The 9,790-nt window shown below is 38.0% G+C and overlaps 1 protein-coding gene across 4 annotated transcripts in view; it reads left to right on the forward strand.

Annotated features, from left to right (window-relative positions):
• The window catches only part of crybg1a (crystallin beta-gamma domain containing 1a), a 50,681-nt gene extending 41,427 nt beyond the window's left edge, over positions 1–9,254 (forward strand). For all 4 annotated transcript variants that reach the window (XR_016093777.1, XM_088928139.1, XM_088928134.1 and 1 more), the window contains 5 exons: positions 994–1,133; positions 2,063–2,186; positions 3,031–3,189; positions 4,750–4,912; positions 8,007–9,254. Coding sequence is in view for 3 of the 4 variants with exons in the window: in XM_088928139.1 (XP_088784265.1) it covers positions 994–1,133; positions 2,063–2,186; positions 3,031–3,189; positions 4,750–4,912; positions 8,007–8,095 (675 nt within the window). In the remaining variant the exon portion in view is untranslated. The remainder of the gene's footprint in view (positions 1–993; positions 1,134–2,062; positions 2,187–3,030; positions 3,190–4,749; positions 4,913–8,006) is intronic.
• Positions 9,255–9,790: the final 536 nt, after the last annotated feature.

A 9,790-nucleotide genomic window follows, 5' to 3' on the forward strand; every position in this document is an offset into this window, starting at 1 on the left:
TAAGTGCAGCTCCTCCTGCCCTGCCAGGATCGGATCCTGTTCACATGGGGGCTCCAAGCTCATTAGCACTCCCCAGACAGCGGATAACTCTGCCACACCATGAGGCCAGGTCCTCCACCATAAGAGACTCCTAGTTGTCACCAGTGACAAGTGTGGCTCGATCTTGGTCACTAGCAGGCCCAGAGTCTTCCCAGAGGACAACCCCTCTGCACCAGTGTACAGTATGTAACAATCCCGCTACATACCGATATCCACCATGTTACAAAAATTGTTACAAAAATTCACAACCTATTTTGCTTACATATTTTGACCCCATCCATGCATTGGAATCTCCTCTGGGCAGTTTGCTAGTTTGCCTCCAGCATACTGTATCTGTTGGTGTAAAGTACCTTATAAAGAGGTACAAATAGCAGTGTCCATAGCATTTACGCATACTGGTAACCTGCTGTATACAGTTAGCCTTGTCCCCTACTCTGCACTACCCCTAGACCTAGAGACCTATCCCTAGAGCTAAAATCATGTAACTGACATTGCACTTTCCTTTCATTCTGCTTGTTGTGTAATTAATTTCTTTGTTAGAAAAAAATGGCTGAAAGGTTGTGTTTATTAATGGGGACACTTCATTAATTTTACATAATGCTTAATTTAAAGCTGCTTAGATCTACATTTGATCACCTGTAGTTGTTGTTCTACAGCTCTGCTTTACTATGGCCTTTTATCATTGGAGATGTTGATTCTGAGGTTCAGTATTAACATGTCTGTAAAGGAAGATGGACTGACTGAACTGGGGACTGTTTACTGCTTTTCTATACAGCTTTAACATGAGAATACAGTAAACTGGTATAGTAAATTTCCTGAAGAGCTCAGGGTAGTGCATAGAAACAGGGCGGAAGTACGTCACAGAGTTCATTTTATAACTCATAGGAAGAAAAAAGCATGTTGTGAAAATAGCCATTTGTTTGCAACCTTCGTATTGTGTCGGATTTGTTGCAGGAATTCTCTCAGCCTTACATTACACTGTATGCTAAAGCAGACTTCAGAGGGAAGAGAATTGTTCTGAAAGAAGGTGAAGTGAACCTGCAGTTAGCGGGATGCAGTCCCCATGTCTTCTCTGTCAATGTGGAAGGAGGAATGTGAGTGACGTTTTTTTATTAAACCTGAAGGACTTTGCTCTGCTATACAAGCGAACAGTGCCTTTGTTGGGGGATTGAGAATAGTTATACTGTACAGTGCATAGTGCATTCAGCATCATTTTCATTTAAAATAAAATATTAAGGGTAGCACGGTGGCACAGAGGTTAGCATTGCTGCCTGGGGTCCTGGGTTCAATTCCTGAGTTTAGTTTGTGTGTTCTCCCCGTGTTCATGTGGGATTCCTCCGGGTGTTCCGGTTTCCTTCCACACTCCAAACACATAGTAGTAGGTTAGTTGGCGTCTGGGAAAATTGGCCCTGGTGTGAGTTTGTCTGTGTTTGTGTCTGTCTGCCCTGCGAGGGACTAGGATAGGCTTTGCCCCCCTGTGACCCTGTATTGGATAATGCTGTTGGAAAACAGATGGATGAATAAAATATCAATGCAGAGATCCATAGGTTTGTGAATAGATGGGGAATATAATATTGAGGTCGCATACCCTGGTGTTTAAAGAAGTTTGACATATCTGTAAATGTCATATTTGGTAACACTTAACTGTATTATTAGTGACTGTTCTTTTAAAGTGCATATAAAGTAATACATTATCTCCCATGGCGATAATATGACATGCACTTTACAGTGAATTGCAATGATTTCAAGGTCTGTGCATCTATTCCTGGTAAAATAAATGTGAATTGTCTCTTATTGTAAAGTAATACATGTTTTTAAAGAGGTTACAGAATTGAAGAAAGTATGACAGTTGCATGAGGAATTCACCATGTGCGTATAAACCAAATTCTTCTGCAGTAGTGTGCTATTTTCAGAATGATTAAGTTAGAAGTTGAGCTCATTTGCGTTAAAAAAATAAATAGTAAAGAAAATGTTGATCAGTAAAGAGGTGGTGTGTGATTGTCTTTAAACAATGTTCCAACAGGTGGGTAGTTTATGAACAAAGCAATTACAGAGGTCGTCAGATTCTGCTTCTACCAAGTGTTATACCTGACTGGCACAGATACAGCAAATGGCACAAAATTGGCTCCTTGCGTCCTTTATTCCAGGTAATATTTTTATACAGAAATTACAATTAGTTGAAACTTAAGAAGAAACAAATTTCAGTCTGTTGTACACAGAATTATCAGAATGTACTCACAATTCATGTCTCGTCCATAACTAGACTCTTTCTTTTCATTACAAAATGGAGGTCTAGTGTTTGACATTGAAGATGTTATGTGTTTCTTTTTTCCACTGATTAATTGCATAGATGTATGTACAGTATATTTGCTTACTTACAGAGGTATGTTGGGTAAATTCCCAACACAGCCCAACGTAAAATGGGTATGTTGGGTCAATCCCATTTCACCGGGGGTGTTTAGCATAATAAGACATTTTCATTTTTCACTCTTGGGGGTGCAGCATTCCTCAGACGATATTTCCAGTCACCTCGACACATGACACACATTAAAGGAAAAACATACGGAGGACCTTGGGCCAAGAATACTGGTTGTTAATGTTTAGGTTTTGCTCGAGATTATCTGGAATGAAATGTGTGCCAGCTGATCTAAACTCTGTTTACATTTTTTTTTAAATGTAGTCTTTCAATTCATGTTTAATTTTAGTGACCCATCCTCTGAGGAAATCTCTTGATCGCAGCTTTCTGTTTTCCAGTGGCTTTTTTCCAGCACAAAAACATATCTGTAATATTGTGTACTGATACTATTAAGGAAATTCTGATATGACATTTAATGTGGATTAAATCATATGACAATATAGTTAATCAATATAGTTAATTCAGTGACATTGTTTTTGGTCACTTGATAGTGCTTTAGTGAAAAATGCATACAGATTATAGAGCAGGAATAACACCTGAAGAAGAGACCATGTGATTAAATATTATTTCCACAGAAACAAGTTTTCTTTAGAATTCGGAACAAGGAAACTGGGACACTGATGTCAATCACTGGCACTCTTGACGACATAAAACTGATGAGAATTCAGGCTCTGGAGGATACTGGAGCTTTTGAACAGATCTGGTTTTATCAAGATGGTCTCTTAAGATGCAAGGTAATAATAATGTGTATTGTCTAAGCAGTGCATGAACCAATTGTTTACTTGTCTTTGCTGTTAAACTATATGCAATAACATATTCCTTCATTAACAAGTCCCATCTTGAAGCAGACGTCATTGGATTTGAACATTTGCATATTGTACTTCCACAGAACTCAGCTTGCAGTTGCTTTTCAAAGACCTTGAGAAGAATATCTAGATTTTGGGATACAGATTGATATTTTAGGGTCAGAAACAGACCAGGCTACATAAAGGCGTTCTACTTAGTGCATGAGATTCCCGTTTCTATTTATTTTTCCTAGCTCATAATGTTCCTGGTTTGATTGATGACTGATCAGTTTGGAGATTGGCACACCCCTCCCAGCAGGAATGAAACACTGAAGATGATCACTCAGTGCCATTAATTAAAAATGATCATAGACCTTGCTTTCTAAGGGAATTAAGAGCACCCAAACCAAGCCAGGAAATTGCACCCCACAATATTACAGAGCTACCAGGCCCTTCACTATTGGAACATAGAGTTCTCATGTCCATTCTTCGAGAACATGGTGGAGGGTGATTCATCTGACCAAATCACATTTCTTCAGCACTCTATAGTCTATTGCCTGGGTTCTCTGTAACACACTGGACTCACAAATGTCCATTGCCAGGTGGGACGAGTGGTTTGTGCTCTGCAACTCACCCACTGTTGCTCTTTGCTGATGATGTCTTTCTCTGAGATCTCCACGCTGAGATCGCCTTAGATAGCACTGCTCCCTAACTATATTTAAGTTGAGCTATCTTGGTTACTGAATCTCATGCCAATTGTACCCCAGGAGTCACCCCTCTTTCAGAGTTGTTCAAGAAGGTAGCTGTATTAGTATGCGTAGGCTGCAAAGAAACAAGTAAAGGTGTATTCCATGCTGAAAAGAGAAGAAAACAAACTGTGGGGTCAGCCGAAATGTTGTGTTCCTTTTCTTCTCTTTTCAGCATGGAATACACTTTTACTTGTTCCCCTGTCAGAGTCACAGAGGTTTCATCTTGCAGTCATGCTAACCACAGTTATTGAAATCCAGGGCCGTTCAGCTTTTTTACACAGTACATGACCCTAAGCAAGCTGGAATGCTATCTGCTTAATTAACACAGGAGACAAACCAACACGGAAGCCCTTCCTTTCAATTTGCGTGGTGTCCCTAATTTATTCCGGCACTTTGATTTTTTCTGTGCAGTACCAGTAAATTCTATTGTGCACTGCTATTGCTCTGGAGCAATTAGATTCCCTAATAAAACTGCCTGCGGTATTAATGGGCACAGATATCAGATGTAAGTCACTTTGGATAAAAGCATCAGCCAACACAAGTAATAAAAAGACAGTATATAAACCCAAAACCTGCATCACATCTGTCTCTCTAGGAATATACCCTTTGAAATAAAGAACTACAAAGTATAAAGAAATTAAAATAGTTAGTATGTCTTTGTAAACCTTGTTTCAAAACACATGCTTACTGTACAGATTTCAGATTCTTGTTTTTATGACAGGTGGGGTTATTGCTTATGCCAGCCTCTTCTCTTTTGTAGATGTTGGAAGACTGCTGCTTGGAAACTGTAGGCAGTATTATTATGGCTGGTTGCAGGCTAACCCTTTCACCCGAGCCAGGGAAAGAGACCCATTTCTGGAGTATCACTCCTGATGGCCTCATCAGATGTAACGCGAAACCAGAACTTGTTTTAGAAGTAAAAGGTAAGTTTGCTGTCATTGTTCTGTAGCTATAATCTTCAAATATACTAATACTCTTCTAGTGCTTTGTGTGGTGCTGTGGATCTACATAAAGTAACTCACAGTGGGATTGCTTTTGTATTCAGTCTGTTGTTACCACACTTATGCCTAAATAAATGGTTTTCTTTTGCTTTGTTTTAGATAGGAAATAGCCACAGATAGCCACACATGAACTTATAAAAACTAAAACTTTATATAAAGTTACTGTACAGTATATAACATTACTAAACATTACTTGGCCAGCAGCCATATCACCCTGCAACTCACAACTGGCAACCCACTGAAGCTAAGCAGGTGTGAGCCTGGTCAGTACCTGGATGGGAGACCTCCAGGGAAAAACTAAGGTTGCTGCTGGAAGAGGTGTTAGTGGGGCCAGCAGGGGGCGCTCACCCTGCGGTCCATGTGGGTCCTAATGCCCCAGTATAGTGACGGGGACACTATACTGTAAACAGGCGCCATCCTTCGGATGAGACGTAAAACCGAGGTCTTGACTCTCTGTGGTCATTAAAAATCCCAGGGCGTTTCTCGAAAAGAAGTTGTAACCCCGACGTCCTGGCCAAATTTCCCATTGGCCTTTACCAATCATGGCCTCCTAATAATCCCCCTCTATGAATTGGCTACATAATTCTGCTCTCCTCCCCACTGATAGCTGATGTGTTGTGAGTGTTCTGGTGCACTATGGCTGCCGTCGCATCATCCAGGTGGATGCTGCACATTGGTGGTGGTGGAGGGGAGTCCCCATTACCTGTAAAGCGCTTTGAGTGGAGTGTCCAGAAAAGCGCTATATAAGTGTAAGCAATTATTATTATTAAAGCATTTTAATACATTTATACCTTATGTCACTAAACTGCCTTAGTAATATTCCAATGTGTACAGCAGTGCTGGAAGCCCAGTGACTCAGAACATTTAACTAAAATGCTGAAACTGCTGTTTCTTACAACCAGATAACAAACTGTTTTTATTTAGCACCTTGAAACATTTCTGTGTGAGGTTCATTTCATGTGTAATGACTGACTCCATCAGTCAGTACACACAATCAGTGAATGATTAACCAGGCCATTCATTCATTCATTAGAGAATTGAGTTGATTTATCTATTAATGTACTGACAAAAGAGTATCATAACAACAGTGCTTAAATGCAGTCCTAAATTCTCCTAATTAAGTTGTTGCTGTGCGTGGATATAAGGATAAAAGTTTAAGATTGTTTACATGAACAAAATAATCTATATTGTCAGTATATAACCAGAGGTTTGTAAGCACTATCTGTATATATTTAATTTATATGTTTTTTCTAGTGATCTTGAAAATATACAGTATGAGAGCAGCAAACCGATACGCTCTCTGAAAGCAATGGCACAGAACTGCAAAAAACGTAGAACCTTTTAGAGACAATTGACATCAGTTGTGAGCCTAATGCTTTGTGGAAGATTTCTAGTGGGGAACTCTCTCAAAATCAGGTTCATTTTATTACACCTTCCTATTTAAAAATAAAATAAGTATTAGTAGTATAGTAAAGTGAAGTAAGTTGTTCATGGTGCTTATCTAAACACATAATATTAAGGATTTTCAGTATTACTATCTATTCACGAGCATGATCTTTAAAGGGTTAAATTACATTAAAAAGGTATATGAGCGATTATGTGCTGAGTGAAAAGAGCACCACACCCACTCTGTCTGATCACTTGAGTACAGACTGCGCATACTGTAAGTGCCCATCCCTGACAAGAGAGTGACAAGGCAAACCACTGTAAATAATTCAGGTGGGTAGCTGCGTCAGCATGTGTAGGCTGCAAAGGAACAAGTAATAGGTTTATTCCATGCTGAAAAAAAGGAGAACGTTTTCTGAAAAAGAGTACCTGAAAGGCTTCACGGCTGAAACGTGTTTTCTTTCTCCTTTTTTTTCAGCATGGAATAAACCTATTATTTGTTCCACTGTAAATAATTCACAGCTGTTTCTAAGGGATATTTGTGTGGGCAGCTAAACCTCTGCTGTGTGTTCTTATTTATGTGCCAACAAAAATCAGACCTATCTAGTAGTTGAATCCAGGCCCAAAAGTCACATGTGAGTTCAGGTCGGTTTTAAAACACGCACAGTAAAATGTGCTGTTTTGTTTCCTGTAACATGAAACCTAAACCACTCCTGTTGCGATTGGGAATGTGGAGTTACATAGAGCTGACACTGAAACACAGTGCATTCATTGTTGAGAACAATACGTTAGATAGCCTTCTCTGTTAAGGTTTTTGTGGATCAGATCTGTCCCTGAGGAAGACACCTGTCCTGCATTTGCACCAGATACTGATAAAAAAAAAAAATATTTTGCATGTACATGTATTTTTAATATTTATGTTCCAGAATGCATGTTTAGAGTTAGGACTTGCCAAAACTAACAGGTATTTTGGTGATGAATAAAGAAGAGCCACCTCCATTACTATTTACCAGAGCTAACAGAGGTAAATCTATGTGATTAATTTAATCAGACAAGGCTCAGAGCTGTGACAAAGAACATAATACCCTTCTAGATAAACATATCTTAAGGTGTTTGCATGTGGATCCTTTTTAGGTGTTACAGAATAATTGAGTAGTTTTTAGGCTGAAGGTGGCCAATGCTTAGCAGAAAGGTTTTACTTCAGTTAAAACTGAAGAAAGGAAAATATTCAGTCATCAAAGATACAAAAATAGAACGATTCAGCACATCTTGCAGTTTATTGTAAATTCAAGTTAATTTTTAATGGGGTGACTCTATAAAATCCATATATTTGTACAGGTATGTTCTAAACATAATGCACAGAGATATCTTTATTAACTGCTCTTAAAATGAATTTTTACTGAATGATTCCAATGTAGGGCCTTAGTAGACAGCGCCACCTTGTGGTTACAAGCAAGGAGTAACTAACGATTTGGGTTTTACATTAAAACCTGAACAAACAAGAATATCCGTCTTTTTATTTTATATATTCTAAAGTAATTCTTAATGTCTTTGAACAAGTTTTGATTGTAATTAATATCGGTCGATATAGTACCTTCAACAGCTGTGGATCCTTCTTCTTCTTTCACAGGAGGTCAACAGTTTGACAAAAACCAAGTGATCATCAATACTATTGATGAAAAGAAGCTGAGTCAAAAGTGGTCTGTGGAGATCCTGTGAAGCAGTGACTGTCACAGAGGAGCTCTGCCATGCCTTCCTACAGGAGCTTATAAAAGAGAAGTGTCTCCAACCAGCAGACATTAATTTTTGAGTCTCCTAATGGAGTGTGTTCTTAGCTGTAAATGTTCAATTATGAAGAACTGCTCCTTAGCTAAACGGTCTGAAATATTTTTTTATGACACAATTACCCATGTTAGGTAAATAACAGTGTAGGATGCAAATGTTTGTAATTAGAACCTTCATATGTAATATCTAAAAGACAAAAGGAAAAAAACAGATGTCCGTATTCTAAAGCATTTAGAAATTCTCAGGGTTATGAGTTCAATATAAATGGAACAACAGACCAGACTTTACCATATCTAAGAAAAAACCTGTAAGTTTAGAGGTGTGTGCATGAACCTTTTTAGAAATATTATTTATTTGATTAATCCTTATTTGGCGCATACTAAGTTCTATAAGCATAAGGACTTGAACTGGAAAATCTATTTTACTCTTTGTTCATCAAAAACATATATATGGGATTGGAAGGTTTCTCATGTTAATTTTGGAACATTGTTAAAATGCTTTAGATGGCTAGATTAAATAATTGCCATTGGGAAGTGCCACAGATGCTGTTGTGAAGCAACGTATGGTTCAAAACAAAACCTTATCTATTGTTTTGGTGTAAAGGAAAGAATGTCACAAAGTCTTAGCACTGCTTTCAGTTCATGACTTGATAAGGTCTTCAGGTTTTCATTAAAAAGATGAATAGTGTTGTCATTCAGATTGCTTAACTTCGGAAGACAATTTAGGCGGACAGAAAAATTTAGAACCATCTCAATAAGTTGTCTAATAAAACTCTTAACACAGGGTGTACATTTTGTAAACTGGCATTTCCCAGCATTTAGTACAGGTAATATTCTACCTTCAGTTAATCTCATCTTTTGTTACACATTTGTTTTGCTTTTTTATTGGAACCGCACTACTGATATTGCAAGGTGTAATATTGAGTTTGTTGTATTCTAATGTACGTTGTTGACATGCAAGTGTAAAAAGTGTGTTTCTGCTTTCATTTTTTTAAGTTCTTGTTTACTGAAAAGGGTTCTAGAACTTTTAGATGTTTTAAGGACGTTAATGTAAAACCATTGCATTTATCTAATAAATGTTTTTTTAAGCTAAAGCATGTAAGTGAAAGTCTGCACAAATAGTAAAAAACAAGACTTTGTTAAACCTCTAGTAAATGCACAGTACAAATTGGTACTGTGGTCTAGCTCATTGTCAGGTGAAATTACACACCTTTTTCTTGTTTCTCCCTTTCGGTGGCTAAGGGTATTTCAGTTAAAGAATAGAATGCTGATAAAGGAGATCTAAGGCACTTAAAAAAATCTCCAGAGCCTCATTGCATTTTCCCAATTATATTTAAGGAAAAGAGGGATCTTAATTATACACCCCTAGCTGAAATATTTCTAGTTCTCTCTCTCACTTAGAATGGGTGCAGTAACTAAAGCTTAGCAAATCACAAATGTAACATCAGTCCACAAAATCAGGGCCACAGCTGAACCACAAAACTACCCACCAGTCTTACTTCTCTTACTGGTAAAGGTATAGAAATTATATTTAGAGCTGAACTAGAAGAAGTCTTAGAAAACATGGATATTTAAAGAGCCAATATGAGTTTAGAAAGGGAAGGTCTCGTCTAATAAGAGTTCTTCAAAC

The sequence above is a fragment of the Atractosteus spatula genome, chromosome 2, assembly GCF_055471065.1.
Source record: "Atractosteus spatula isolate fAtrSpa1 chromosome 2, fAtrSpa1.hap1, whole genome shotgun sequence".
Lineage (NCBI taxonomy): Eukaryota > Metazoa > Chordata > Actinopteri > Semionotiformes > Lepisosteidae > Atractosteus > Atractosteus spatula.